The 15,220-nt window shown below is 48.9% G+C and overlaps 1 protein-coding gene across 2 annotated transcripts in view; it reads right to left on the bottom strand.

The window, feature by feature from the left end:
• The window catches only part of LOC116938805 (Krueppel-like factor 6), a 66,020-nt gene extending 56,027 nt beyond the window's left edge, over window positions 1–9,993 (bottom strand). The window contains exon 1 of one of the 2 annotated variants that reach the window (XM_032946478.2): window positions 9,113–9,993. In XM_032946478.2, the coding sequence (XP_032802369.2) occupies window positions 9,113–9,214 (102 nt within the window). In that variant the 5' untranslated portion in view covers window positions 9,215–9,993. Of the gene's footprint in view, window positions 1–8,110; window positions 9,025–9,112 lie in introns of those variants that run through there. The other variant, XM_076055146.1, reaches the window with a different exon arrangement.
• Between the last annotated feature and the right edge of the window lie 5,227 nt (window positions 9,994–15,220).

Genomic DNA, 15,220 nt, shown 5'->3' with positions numbered 1-15,220 from the left:
TTGCTCAACTTAATTAACACTGAAAGGCACAACAGCAACGTGTTTTAAAATTACATTTCACTGTATCGATAAAAAGCATGGTTACAGGCATCATGGATTACATGATGTCACAAATATGAAATGGGGCATCCCAACACCGTTGTAAATTAGTGTGATCTACATCTAAAAGGTATTGTGATCTACGTATAAGCGTCGTGGGATGCTATTATCATGAATGACGCTGTATGGAATACAATTATTATTAAGGGTAAAATAAGTGAAAGCCATATGAGATGTTTTTTTTATGTCATTTTACGGATTGTCAAAATATGTCTCAGTGCTCCATGAAGTACTGAGTACAATTAATCTCTGTTGAACCCAAGGCAGTGGTGAAATTTCCACATGTTCATATTGAAGGCCAGTCTCTCCAATGGACAGCAGCCACTTTTGGGCTTCCCACAACGTGATACTCATTTTATACAGTCCAGGAGGGATGATGGGAAAAAGTTAATCCCCACCTAGGATTTGAATTTTTCAACGAGCTGGGAGTTCTGGCAGGACAATTGAATAAATTAGTGATTATGCTATTAGTGATTTGTAGGGAAGAGTTGTCAGTAGTATATGTTTTATGCACAGTATAATGGACACTAATGTACAGACAATTATGGATTGATTAATTTCATTGGGAACAAATGAAGGTTATATTTAGTCATACATAGAACACTCCACAAGTTTGTTCAGCAGGATGATATTACATAAAAGCAATGCGGTGAAACATAACGTTGTATTGATTATATCACGTGATCGGTGAATGTTGAGCTTATAGAAATACAATTTCCAGTGTAATCTTTATATTATTTATATATCGGAGGTATGTTTGCAGAGTACTGGGCATCAAATGGTTCTTAAAAAGTCACACAAACCTGTTCATGCACTAATTGTGAAGATAAATAATAATCTATTTTAGTGGTCACTATTAAATGAAGAAAGTTAACATAATCATGAAATTGCAAGTACAATATCATGAATTAGGTATGTAATAATACATCGAGGAGTTGATTCAAATCACAGACTATGCTCACATAAACACGCATCACAGTGTGAGCGTGAGAAGTGAATTCTTTAGCTGTCAGTTATTTCAGCTGCACGTTCGGAAAAGCAGATTTGCTAATATTTGTCAATACACGTATAACCCAGACGAAGCTATGTACAAACGTGAAATTCATCATCATCGCCAGACATTCAATCCACTGCTGGATGAAGGCCTCCCCAAGCAAACCGCCATCTCTCACGAATCTGTGATGTGATAATCCACCTAGCACCTGCCCACGAGATGATTTTGTTCGTCATTAACTATTCATCAGAATCAAAAGATTGTTCGAAATAAACGTACAGCTCTCTGTCAATCCACTGCTTGATTAAGGCCTCACCATGCTGTGGTGGCTACTGGGTCGTTTGATCACCACGCTAGACAGGTCGCCTGGTCCACACAGTGCTCCAAATACACAGAACGTACTGCTTGATTGATCAACCATTATCATCATATGTATAATCATGAGGACATCATTTCATCAAGCACCAGACAGGGCCTAATCCGATCATGATCCCTCTTGGCCTGACGTAACTCTCAGTGGTACTCACTAGAGCTTGCTCTAGGAACAAAACGTTGGATTTTAACCCAAGGCCGTAGCCATGGAGTCAACATTGTGGGGGACCAAATCTTCCAGGGGGTCTGGGGGTCCCAACCCAGAAAAATATCTACATTTGAAATCTGATTTCCTGGCTAAAATATTGAAAAATTCAATAACACATGGGATGGACTTTTTATTTATTTTTTACAATAATGTCTAATAGTGGTATTGTATTACATTGCTCTGTTTTATATTATTTTTGTATCATTTCTTGTTTCATTGTATGTAATGGCAGAGATTAGGGATTAATAAAGTACAACCATGACCACAATCATATGAACAGAAATCTATACATTGTTATATGAAGACAAGTCCAGATATTGTGGCCAAGGTTTAGCAAATTGTTGTTTTTTTATTTACATAGCATAGCAATTGTTATAACTTTTTAAATATTTTTATAGCAATATATTGGGCGGGGGACATTTTGAGCATATTTGGGGGGGATGTGTCCCCCCACAATATATATTATAATTATGGCCTTGTTTTAACCACTGCCTAATGGACATTAGCATCACAGCAAACAAACTTGTTTGGGCATGGAGGCACTTTGGCGTTTTCGTTATCCGTGAATGACTGAAGAGGCTTTGGCTTTATTTCCAGGAGTTTGTACAAGGGAAAGCGAATTTGTCCGCCGTATGTAATTGTAGTTTTTTAACAATGACATTTATCCGACTGCCAGAAGCAGGATTCCTTCAATCGTCCGATACACCAAAATTCCATCCTTTGGAAGTACTGTCTCAAAAAAAATATGACATGGGCAAACATTTCACATCTGATTAAAGTTATGGCCATCACTGTTGGTGCATGTAAACAGCTTGTTAGTTTAACATAATTACATAATGCACGTGAGTGTAATAAAATATGCAGCGTACTACACATCATGTAACATGTGTACTCCTGAACCACATTTTGAGGATATAGAAATTAATGAGAAGTTTCCAATGCATTGTGTGCTGGTAGTTGTGGTAACTACACCAACATTCGAAAATGTAACCAGAAAAATGCCAAACGCATGTACAGACCGTGTGCACCACGTGACAGCCTCTCCATCATGACTCCACTGCTGCCATTATTCAGCCACAATTGTCAGGTCACACGGAATATCAGCCAAGACAACTCGATGTATTCCCGTGACTAAACCTGTTCAAGAAATGCCCCACAGCTTTTCATTGCAAACGTAAATGGGGGTTTTAGACCATTATAAATTGTACGCATTTCGTAACTACAACTGAGTTATCCAAGGGAGTGAAAAACAAAATGCAACTTTACACAGTTTCCAAAGTGTCTCCCTGCTTGGATGGTCAGTGGGGCGGCACCCATGTCTTTGTGCTGGTCCTGAGCGTGTGGTACAAATTCCACATTCCCAGGGCAAGGTCCAGTTTTTTTCTCACCGGAGGAAATACATCTTTGACTTCTGAAAAACTATTTCTCATTTTAATGACCTTTGAAGCGATGCCACTTTGCACCGATATATTGTTAACCATTATAGTATGTGCATATTGTTGCACAGGTTTTTTAAAATGCAATGAATAGTCGATACAACAAGTATCTCTCCACTTGTGGTGCTAGGTTCTTACGATTGTCTAATACTGTAGACCAGTGATTTATTAACCTTTACTGCAGCCTGCATCCCCTTGGTTCTCAATCGTAAATTTTTTTCAAATATAATTTTATTAAACACATCGGGGTTTGATGAAAACAAAGTAGCTGTAAAATTTTGATTGAAAGTTTTCGTGACTGCAGGGATTCATATTCTTGGTTCTTTCGGTAAAGTCACCACGTAGAAGGGAAACAATATTATTTTAATAAAAATATAAAACAATATCGTTTTATATTTTTATAAATATTAAAATAATAAATATAAAACAATATTGTTTTATATTTTTAGTATTTTATTGTTTCCCTTCTGCGTGACTTTACCGAAAGAACCAAGAATATGAATCCCTGCAGTCACGAAAGCTTTAAATCAAAATTTTACAGCTACTTTGTTTTCAAAAATATAAAGTAGCTGTACTTACGGGCCCGTTCTTCATTTGTTTTGTCTATTATTTACCTTCTAAAACAAAGATCTGGCCATGTCTCGTACCCCCAGAAAGGGCATCTGGCATCCCCAGATGCCCAGGTTAAGAGCCACTGCTGCAGACTGTATCCATTCTGAGGGGGATGCCAAGAGACGTTTGTTTAAACGTGTCTCGAACGCTGTGTCAGTTGTGACGAGTTTCCCTCCCGTGTTGATTTACCGCCCGTTGATGGCCCAAGGCTGGTGACTGGGTTTGGAGCTGCCCCCGTTCTCGCTAAGAGCTCCAATGTCAAACTTAATTTCAGAGTGGAAGTCGAGGACGCACCGCGTGCTTTGAGATGGATCGGTGTTCACACAGAGGTATCGCCTTTGAACGTTGAACAAAAGTCCATGCACGATCGTTAATTCGTGCGAGACGCCTCCCTCGTTTCCCCACCTCGGATTAGCACGGCGTGGCTACGTACGGTGCGAAAGAAGCTCCACACACGAAGAGACAAAGATCCCCCGTATAGCCTTAACAGACTGTACGGAGCAAGTGCTGTTAGCGAGTAGGACCTATGAAGTCCGGTACTGTGGTACACGAGGGGGTGGGTGGGCGGCACTACGCCCGGCCGCCTTTGTCTCCCTCGTGGCGATGTTTACACACCACACCAGGTACTAATTTGAGGCTGCGTCGACCTAGGGGAGGCCCAAGACCGGTTCAGATAATCATCACAGGTGTTGGCAGTGAGCGGGACTCGAACCCGGGAGGTGCCGGGTTCATAGCGCAGCTCTCTAATGACTACACTACCGCTCCCCAACACACACATAACGGCGATCTTGCATCTTGAACACGAACAGCAGACATCTGCCTCGTAGGCTTATTCTGCTTGAACACAAGAGGTCAACTGTTGCTGTGGTGGGAGGGAGGGATATCCGCCAAGCAATGCGGTGAGAATGGAGGGCTAATGGTGAAGCTCTTGCTGTACGGGAGGGAAGACCCTCGCATTTCACAGCAAAATACTAATTTGTTAACCCAGTGGCTTTGAATAGTTTCACAATATTCCCTTGCGAAGTCAACATGTGCAACATTCACTTCATTTAGATTGGCATGAGGTGAAATACTTTCCTTCCTTAATGTATTTCCTCGTCTGCATGGTCTGTACATTTTTTTTAAACACAAATGCGTGCTGCCTTTGATACTCATTATACGTACGGTGCGAAAGAAATTCAACACACGTACAATAGTTAAGCTGCGCATCCACGTACAGTAATGCGGGCCATTACAATCAAAGGGGTTTTGTTTGTTTGTTTACAAACGATACATTTTTAAATGTTCCATCATTGACGAACCCCCCACCCCCCCCCCAATAAAAGTGTGACAGCTTTCCTGTGATTTAAGATCACCACGATCGCCTCGCTAAGTTGCAAAGGGTTTTTGTCGTCTTCAGTTCTCGTTTAAACTTTGAGTGATGCTTTCAGGAGCGGTCATGATTTTTCAATGTTTAATCTGAGCATCGATTTAAAACATATACTAATAATAAGCACGCAACGATCAGCAGATATATGTACACACACACACAAAACACCCCCACTAAATATACTTCATTATAACGGTTATGGACTCATTAAAAATGTAATTGAAAAGCATTTCCCACTCAAAAACAAACCCCTACACACACACACAACCAGACCTGGCATAAATCTATTTGCAGCCGCATGCACCCCTGCGGAGACGAGGCATTATCACGCGGAGCTGCTTCTGCTTCTGCTCTGCCAGTGGTGCACAATTAACATCAACAACCTCAACAGATTCGTCAATAACACTACGTGGCCCTGAACAAATATATATATATTTACATATAAAACTGGCGACGTTTCGGGCAACGGCCCTTCTTGGCGTGCTCTTGTAAACGTGGCTTGCCATGTTACGGCGCTGTCAATGTTGTTGTGTATTACAGTAGTCGTAGTATCAGGCCTACACAAGACCTTGTTTGAGTTGCTTTCTCTCTCACCTGAAGACGGTCGCTTGTGTTGCGATCGAAACGTCGTGATCTGTTAATAATTTTCTATCCACGTGACTTCACCGAAAGAACCAAAGAGTATGGATTCCTGCAGTCAGGAATGCTTCAAATCAAGATTGAGTAGTGATAGTAGTAGTAGTATTATTATGATCGTGCCACCACGCTGGACGCTTTGCACGCTTTCCCGCAGACACTTGGGTTGAAAGTGCCGCACGCCGTGATTGATACGATGCGCACAGCTGTGAACCACGAGACGGGAACGTCGGGGCAGGCAGGGCAAGCCGCAACTAATACCGAATACATTATGGTGGTGGTGGGGAGGAGGTGTGTGTGTGTGCATGTGCGCGCGGGTGACGCGGACACATTGATCAGCGACGCCACGGGGGAAAGTTTTAAGTGAGGCCGCCCATCGCAACGCACATTTTTCACACGGATGGCACTCTCCAAATTGCGAACGTGATAACGCGGTGCGACGGATCGCCGCGCAGTTAGTTGCACGCATCTCGTTGCAAGCGCGCGGCGCTGCGCTGCCACTTTTAGAAGGCACGTTTGATTTTGGCTGTCGCGTTGAAGTGCAAACGTGGAACCCAGCCGAACACGTTTCTTCTTCGTGAATCGTCAAACGCCGATGCGGTGTGCTCTCGACGGTCCCCGTTGGTAATCCGCTGTTGAACGCGGAGCAAAAGAATCAAACTCCGGTCGCCGGCGGTGTGGGGGTGGGGGAAGGCGTGCGGTGGGGCGGAGGGTCTTAGCGTGGTGCGCTAACCACTGCGCCACCGCTCCGTAAAGTGTTGGCTGTTCTAATATTCACGTTGACAAAATCAGAATTCTATAAATGGGATATATATGCAACGAACAACCCCCCTCCTCCCCCCAACCTGTTAAAGCTTATACCGATTAGAATGTTATTTCCAACTGCAATAAACGTCGCAATGTTCTAAACCTAACACTACCTCGAACACAGAGCTCACCACGAGTGCATGTCCCACCACCCGCTGCCCCGTGCCATCCTCACAGCTAGAGCCCCAAGCGTGTGGACACGGGGTCGCTCTCACGAGTCGAGTGGAGTGACACGGAACGCGGTGCCGTGCGAGCGCCGGATTCTGCCGCGCGCGTCTCGCAGGACAAAGACAAAGGTCCCCCGTAAAGCCTGGAACAGACTCTAGGGGCAAGTGCTGTTAGCGAGTAACAATTATGAAGGCCGGAACGGCACGCGACGGGGTGGGTGGTCAGCACCACGCTCGGTCGCCTTTGTCTCCCCAGTGGCGATGTTTTTGTTTACACACCGCACCAGGTACTCATTTGAGGCTGAGTCGACCTCGAGGGAGCCCAGGACCGAATCAGATAATCGCCACTGGTGTTGGCCGTGAGCGGGAATCGAACCCGGGGCGCCGGGTTTGTAGGGCAGCGCACAGCCATCTCACGTTTATCATCATTATCACAGTCATTGACAGCCCTTTGTCAATCCACTGCTGGATGAAGGTGCCCCCACGCAGTGTCACTCACGAGGGTTGTTGACCATACTTCACCACGTTTGGTCAGCGTGTCTTGGAGAAGCGTGTGGTGAGGGCAGAATCGGTTCAGATAACATCCGCCACTGGTACTAATTAAAACAGTGCGTGGCTGGGACTCGAACAGGCGCTCACGGCAGTCAAAGTACAATTCAAAGGGCTCTGTCAAAAATCTGCCACTGCTGGATGAAAGCCTCCCGGACGCCGCGAGGCCCGCGGGTTGAGTCGTCTGACCACACGGCGCGTGCGTTGGCCGACTGCACGTCCATGCTGTTGTGAATAATCACACCACTCACAACACCACCAGCCACAAAAACAACAACAACAACCACGCGTTTCCGTGGTGCGAGCCGCGGCTCTCCGAGTGACCGCATTGCCCCACTCCAGCCGCGGGTGCCAATCCGCGGAGCTGTGCGCGTGACCCCACCGGTGGCGCGCGCCTCGGGCCGCCTTGGCACGAGGCGCGCGGTTCGCCGACAAAGAAGCGCGTGGAATTGGTTACGCGTCGAGCTTGTTTGGTGGGTAGAGCGAATACGAATCGTCCACTCTCGCATCCGTGTCGTGTGTGTATGTACTAATTCTGCCAATGTTCGCCTTGAGATTGACCCACAATCACCACAAATAACACCACTGCCAACATCTTTCCACGTGCGCAGCGGACGTGTGCGAGTGAGACGTCGAATTTAAGCGCAATCGACATTAAAATCGCAGTTCTTCTTTCTGTGAACCGTCTTAAGACGCTTATTGAATCGACACCCTTGGTGCGTTCAAGTTGTCGTCACGGTCGCCCTGTGCGCAATACCGGACAACTGTTAAAAAAGAGCTTTATAGCTCATCAGATTCCTCCAGTATGAATCAATATAATGATTTCAATTTCGTCTGCGTGCGGGCAGCAGCGGCTCTTACCACTCGACGTGCAGTCCTCGTACACAGAAACAACAGCATCATCATCATCAGCATTCTCATCAGCATCATTTGCAGCAGCATCATCAGCAGCACCAACATCATCATCAGCAGCAGTGGCCACGTGGGGACGAGCGCGCAACGCCGCGCTCGCGTCTCAGCTACCACCAGCGCCAAGTGACTTAGCCACTTGCAGCGTGCAGACAAAGACGCGCGCACTGACATTCTGCATTTGGGCCGCCAGTCAAACTGCGTACAATCTGTTTCTGCAAGCGGCTGTTTGGGAAATCAGCGGGGACCCTGTGGTTTCCACCCCCACCCCCCACGTTTCCCCAATCACAAAGCACCGCCGATAGGCAGGGATGTTGTCGGTGCGTTCTCTCCGCTGCGTTGTCTTAATCGTTCGCGCAACGCGGTAAGTGATCTCTGCAGCAGAGACCGCGCGTGCGTTGCACAATGCACGCGTGCGCGCGTGTCTGTCTGTCTGTTCTAGCCATGCGTACACTTCATGCACGTGCAGCCCACAGGACCTGTAATCATCACGGCACATACGTACAGGCACATGGACGTGCGTACATAATCGGATACTCCACCCAACGCGCGCGCGCGTTTATGCGGTGAGCGCGCCACGCTACGAACTCGCCCGACCCTCCGAGTTCCATTCACCGCTCACGGTCACCAACACCCAGTGACGATTATCCGAACCGGTCCTGGGTCTCCTCCCCTAGGTCCACTCAGCCTCAACTGAGTACCTGGTTGCGACGTGTGAACATCGCCACTGGGGGAGACAAAGGCGGTCCGGGCGCGGCTTGGATTTTGTCCACCCCACTCGCTCGTGTGGCCACAGTACCGGCCTTGATAGGTGCTCGCTAACATCACTTGCCCCAACAGACTACACGGGGGAGCTTTGTCTTTGTGTACTCCCCACCCCCCCCATCCCCGCTCCCCCACTCCTCAGTCGCTTCGCCTGCCACCCACACTCACTGCGCGCTCTGTTGCGCTCACCTGCTGCCAGATCTCCTCCAGCGACGGCAGTGCCGAGAAGTAGCCGGTGTCGTGCACCAGCTGGAGCTCGTGGAAGATGCTGTAGCTGGGCAGCACGTCCATGGCCGCTGGGCTCAGCCAACAACAGCGACAGAAACCTCCTCGCCCTCCGCTCGCGTTTAAAATCCGTCCAAATCTAGCCGTGTCGGCGCCGCGCGCAACGCATGCCACCCACACCACCACTGCCACCGCCGCCGCCACCACCACGGTGCAACGTGAATGGTTCCACAATTCAATTGCGCACGCTCCGCCTACTTGCTCGTCTGCCTGCCTGTCTACCTGTCTGACTGCCGGTCTGCCTGTTTGTCTGTCCGTCTGCCCCGTCTGTCTGCACCGCCTCCCTTTGCAACACGCGAGCGCACCACGACCGGCGGGGTTCTTATTCGATCAGTAACTTGCTACTCCCTGGCTCACGCCACCTTCGCATCCCTTTGTCTCTGAATTATTACTCCCCCCCCCCCCCCCCCGTAAACCTCCTCTTTAAATGCCTATTTGCAACGAGGCGTCGACGGCCATGTTACATATTCCGATAACGCAAGCCGTGCGATGCATGCGTGAGACGCGCAAACGCTACCGCTACTGCTGCGCGTCTGCTCAGCCACCGCTGCTGCCGCCGCTGCTGCTGCTGCTATTGCCGCCGCCGCCGCTGCATCAGCAGGGTGCGCTGCTGCTGCTGCCCGCTACTGGTGCTGCGCGCCAGCGAGCCGCGCTCATTGCGATGGGATGCGCTAATTGTACATAATTTATACCGCCCAGAGCACGCCTGCCGCCAATGGCGCTCTGAGTGGGGGAGCGCTCCGAGCTAAGGCGGCCAATGCTGGCTGCGCGCGTGTTCGGCTCGCTGCGGAGGAACGATGTAAGAGTTGCAACCATTGGACGTAGGGGGGGGGGGGGGGGGGAGCGATTGTACCTTCTTCCCATAGTTTATCCGCGCTTCTCTGCTTTCGGGGGGGGGGGGGGGGCAGGGCAAGGCACGTGAGGAGGGATGGAGCGGAGTTTCAGCTACGAGAGGAAATTCAAATTCGTGCGAATCTGTCGCGTGGCGTCACGTGACGCGCGAGCGCTCTGCAAGTTAATGCATGTAACTTTAAAAAAAATAATAAAAACTACATTTATGGACGAACACAAAAAAATGCAGTGGCCGTAAATTGTTCTATTTGCTTGTAATTTTGCCAAGCGATGGACCCTTCCCGAACGCATCATTTGGTTGTTCCGAGTTTCTCAAGAAGTCGCCATTTGTCTTTTCCGGGAAGTGATCGTCACAATCACGGGAATAAATGTCGTAAAAAATAAAAATGTGTCAAAGCTTTCCTGGAAACGTGCATAAACCAGGCACACGCCGTGCGGAGAAGTCACGTGACACGTACGAGCTGATTGGGATAGCTTATGAGTCATTCACACGTGCACTTTGCCTCTGCGCTGATCTTGAAAGTCTCGGCTCGCTTGCAATAATAATACAGCGCAGCAGCTCAATGATGCACATATAGCACGCCTCACGTAGTGTGTATACACACACACGGCGTAATATTTGACACATACCGCGTGTGTATATATATAGAGCACTGCGATACTTGAGCCGTAATACGAGCCGCCTTTAAAATCGGAGTCGCGCTATTTAACGGGTACGCTGCCGTAAATCTGTTCATTGCCCGCGATGCGCTGCAGCGTAGCGGCCCGTGCGCGTGTGTTTGCGTGATTTGTGTCACGCGCACATACACACACACGTGCATACACACTCGCGCACACACACACACATGCGTGTGCGCGTGCGTGCGTGCACGGGGAAGGAGGCGGTGTGCGGTCAGTCGCACGCGCATTCGAGAAACAGAACATTGACATCGCATCGCCTTGCTAATTGCCTTAACATATTTCGAATTGCAGTCTGTATACATAAAAACGGATACTCCGCAAAAAGAGATAATGGTGTGCTAAACATTCTATAAAAAAAATCGATCGGTGCCCATAACATCGTGTGACATTGTTCCATAAATAATAGAGATTATCATCTTATTTTATGGCGCGTCATTCCTTCGAATCATTGTCGCGTCTGGTGGGGTTTTTTTAGTTCTTCCCTTTACGACATAAACCATTTCTTCAAACATTGCGCCAGTGTGAGAACGTTAATCCGCATTAATCGGACGTCTCCAAGCGAAGAACATCGTTCGTCCGGCCGTTCGGCGCGGAACGAATCGTCGTCGCGCTGAAGCTGCCCGTGCAAAGTCGCGGTTCGGATAGCCCATTTCTTGTTCTCTCTCTCGCGCGCGCAGAGCAGCCCCCGAGTAAAATGCGCGTCTATAATTAACGCCGAGTGTCTCTCGTTATGAGACGCGTCCGCCTCGCGTGGCATAAATAACCCGCGCCGCGAGTATCCACGAGCCTCCCCCTCTATCCTCCGCGTCACATCCAGCGCGTGGAACATCGAGCAGAACGCAGCGCGCGGTGCGCAACATAGATCGTGCGGTGGGCGTGGAGGGGGTTCTAGTTCACAGCGCCGAGCAGGGTGCCGATGCAACGGGACTGCAACTGCGCCGCAGTCGCCCAAGTGCCGACCTCTAACTCTACGTCCCAAATTCGGCCGACACGGATGACGAGAGGGGGGGGGGGGGGGGCCGTGGATTTCACACCCCGCGGGTCGGCTGGATGAGCGCGAGTCTCTGCTCGTCGCGCGCGGCCACCACCACCACCGCCGCCGCCGCCGCCGCTGCTGCTGCGGTGGCGGCGGCTCTGGTTACACGCCGAGCGCTTCTTACGCACCCCTCTCCCCACCCCCGCTCGTGATGGGAGGGACGTATAAATAATTAGAACGATGGTGGTTTTACCCCGTGCGTTTGAGAGAGAGAGAAAAAAAACATGCATATTTAATGTCACGAAAGGCACCGCGGGAGACATTCGTTCACGTCGACACGTTGCAGACACGCGCTGCAACGCGATAGGTGACTTGTTCGTGCGAGAGTTCGAGTCCCGACGGCATTGTGGGTTACGACTGCACGCGAATGCAACAGCAGCAGCGCCCGCGTTCATTCTCCAGCAAGAAGCAACGTGGACCGCGCCCGCCTAAGCACAGTGCACAGGGCCGTGACGTGACATAGCAATGCCCTTCTCTTCTACGACTCATCCCTAACCTTATCACTAATCGCCCCGCACGTGGACAATTGTCGTTAACCTCTTGATTGGTAAAACAAAACAAAAAACATTTACAAAAACAAAAAAGTGTGGTCCGCAGGGAGGCGCTCCGCGAGGGTGGAGTGTAAGAGGCATCATCTGTTGCGGCCCTATGGAAGCGGGGAGCGAGATTGTTTTATTTTTTATTTTTACGCGCGAATCCGTCTTGAGCACGGACCTCGACCACTGTAGCCCACGCTGCGCATATCGCATAAAGCGCTGCCTCAGCACGAGACGGCGGCGCGCAGCGCTTGAAGCGGCCGGGAAGACAGCCACAAGATGAGGAGGGGGGGGGTGGAATGTAATCTCTCTGGCTGAGTGGCCCTGGCATTCTGGCAATGGAGGGGACCGTTAATTGCGCCCATGACAGCGCAGAGGAGGCAAAGCGTCGCGCATGCCCAAGTGGGAGGCTGCGCGTGCGGGGGGATGAGTTTGCCGCTACGAGATGGGAGCAGTGGCATCGGAAGTGAGCGCGTGTGTGTATGTGTCATCAGCCAGTCATCTCAAGTCAGTCGACCCGTGGCACCCGGATCTGCGCCGTGACCTCCTGCCAGCGGGCGTTCGACACTTCACGTGGCCTCAAGGTGCACATAGCCTGGCACAAGCGTCGTGTTGACGTCACCGCCACTTAGTGGCGAATAACGGTTGTTGTTATTGTCGTTGTTGTGTACGTTGAACTTCTTTCGCACAGTGCGACAGGCAAACGTACTTATCGGACGTGCGGGAGGACAGCAAACTAAACGCAAAAAGCCGTGCCCAAGAAATTGATTTTCAACCTGGGTTTAAAAGTGCCGTAAGCTCCCAGTGGCTTCCTAACATCGGAAGGAGGAGCGTTGCCGGACGGCCGCAGAAGCGCATCTGAAAGCGCCCCGCGATGCAGTGGCCGAAAAGCAGTCGTGGCAGAAGCGGCAGCAGCAGCAGGATGAGGATGAGGAGCAGCAGCAGCAGGATGAGGAGCAGCAGCAGGAGGATGAGGAGCAGCAGCAGGATGATGAGGAGCAGCAGCAGGATGAGGAGCAGCAGCAGCAGGAGGATGAGGAGCAGCAGCAGGAGGATGAGGAGCAGCAGCAGGAGGATGAGGAGCAGCAGCAGCAGGAGGATGAGGAGCAGCAGCAGCAGGAGGATGAGGAGCAGCAGCAGGAGGATGAGCAGCAGCAGCAGGAGGACGAGGAGCAGCAGCAGGATGAGGAGCAGCAGCAGCAGGAGGATGAGAAGCAGCAGGAGGATGAGGAGCAGCGCAGAGGGCTCGCTTCAGACGACTAAGAACGCGGCGCGTTGTTACGCAACGCACGCCGAGCGGCTGTGAACTTGGCGCCCCTTGTTAAACTTCAGTCCTCACGCGCTTTGTTTTTTTAATTAAATTTCCCCCATTGATTGCCGAATCTAGTCACTCTCCTTTCTGAAAGTTACACTATATTTTTCGATTTAAAGCTTTCGTGACTGCAATGATTCATCTTCTTTGGTTCTTTCGGTAAAGTCACGTAGAATGAGAATAAAATAATAAATTGATAAAATAAAATAACACAATAATATTCTCACGACGTTTCGGCCACAACACAAGCGGCCTTCATCAGGTGAAGGGGCGAGACTGTCTGGTAGGACAGCGCTGTCCTACCAGAAACGTCGTGAGAATATTATTGTGTTATTTTATTTTATCAATTTATTATTTTATTCTCATTCTACGTGACTTTACCGAAAGAACCAAAGAAGATTACACTATATTTGTTTACATGTTTTAGAATGTTTCGTGCAATTATTCAGTTTTGTTTTACTTTACCTGGCGTCATTCAGGTTGTTCAGTGTTAAATGTATTGTGAAGTTTAGCCCACGTGCATGTTGAACTTTTTTTTGCACCATACGTAACCAACCGTACATTAAACGTTTTACAATTGCTGCGTCCTTAAACTGTCCTTGATGTAACCCAGGTCGCCCTTGCAAAGAAAGGTGATGTTGTTTCGTGTCTCAATGGGTTTACTTCATCTCCTGGTTAAATAAAGGATACAAAAAAACGGTATTGGCGTTTTAATTGTCAATACATTACCATTACAACGTCGCATTCGGGACTTTGCAAGTCCAATGTCTGGATTAGGGGGCCACTCAGACCAACATCCCTTTGAGGTCAATAACTTTGTAGCGATGTCAATAGTGGTCATCCTATGGACACAATGGAATCTGCCATAGGAATCTGCTATTTTTCACTCTTGGCTATGTACATCCAATGGAAATAATTGCCAGTCCATATTCCTTTGAGCGTGGAGATGAAATACTGTGATGCTAACGCACATATGACGACAAACAAATAATACATTCGTCAATAAAACTGCCTTAAAAGGAAAACATATAATCTGCGATGTTTTGGGCACTGTCCCTTCTTATTCGCACATAATTAGACAAATAGCTCTAAACATTTTACGGATGACTGACTGAGTTGATCCTTCACTCTTAATTTAATTCACAACCTTCCAACTGTGACACTCTCAAACACTAAGGGTGGCAGGGAACGGGCCGTGGTAACGCTTGTACCGTGCAGTAAAATAAAATCCTGGCTTAGATTCATAAATGTCGCACCTCTGCGTGGAGTTTTATGTTCTTCCTCTGTTCTGCATTGGTTTCCTCTGGGATCTCCTGTTTCCTCCCATAGCAAACCCCCCCTCCCTCCACACGCAATGTAAGCGGTATTGACCAAACAACACCTCGGTGCTGAATAATTACCTGCAAATTACTCAATTGGGATCACACAGCAGCAGCAGCAGCGGCAGCAACATCGCTCCCTACAGCAAAAACCTTGGCAGGACTCTCCTTAAAAACGTGTCTTGAACTTTAGTGAGACTTTTCTTACCGAGTCGCAGTAGTAGTCGTGATAATTATTAATAACAACAACAACATTTCGCGATGTACGATTTGTGC

The sequence above is a fragment of the Petromyzon marinus genome, chromosome 4 (assembly GCF_048934315.1).
Source record: "Petromyzon marinus isolate PM22_M1 ecotype Great Lakes invasive population chromosome 4, UKy_Petmar_22M1.pri1.0, whole genome shotgun sequence".
Taxonomy (NCBI): domain Eukaryota; kingdom Metazoa; phylum Chordata; class Hyperoartia; order Petromyzontiformes; family Petromyzontidae; genus Petromyzon; species Petromyzon marinus.
The sequence above is the reverse complement of the archived record's forward strand: the minus strand, read 5'-3'. Positions and strand labels throughout refer to the sequence as shown.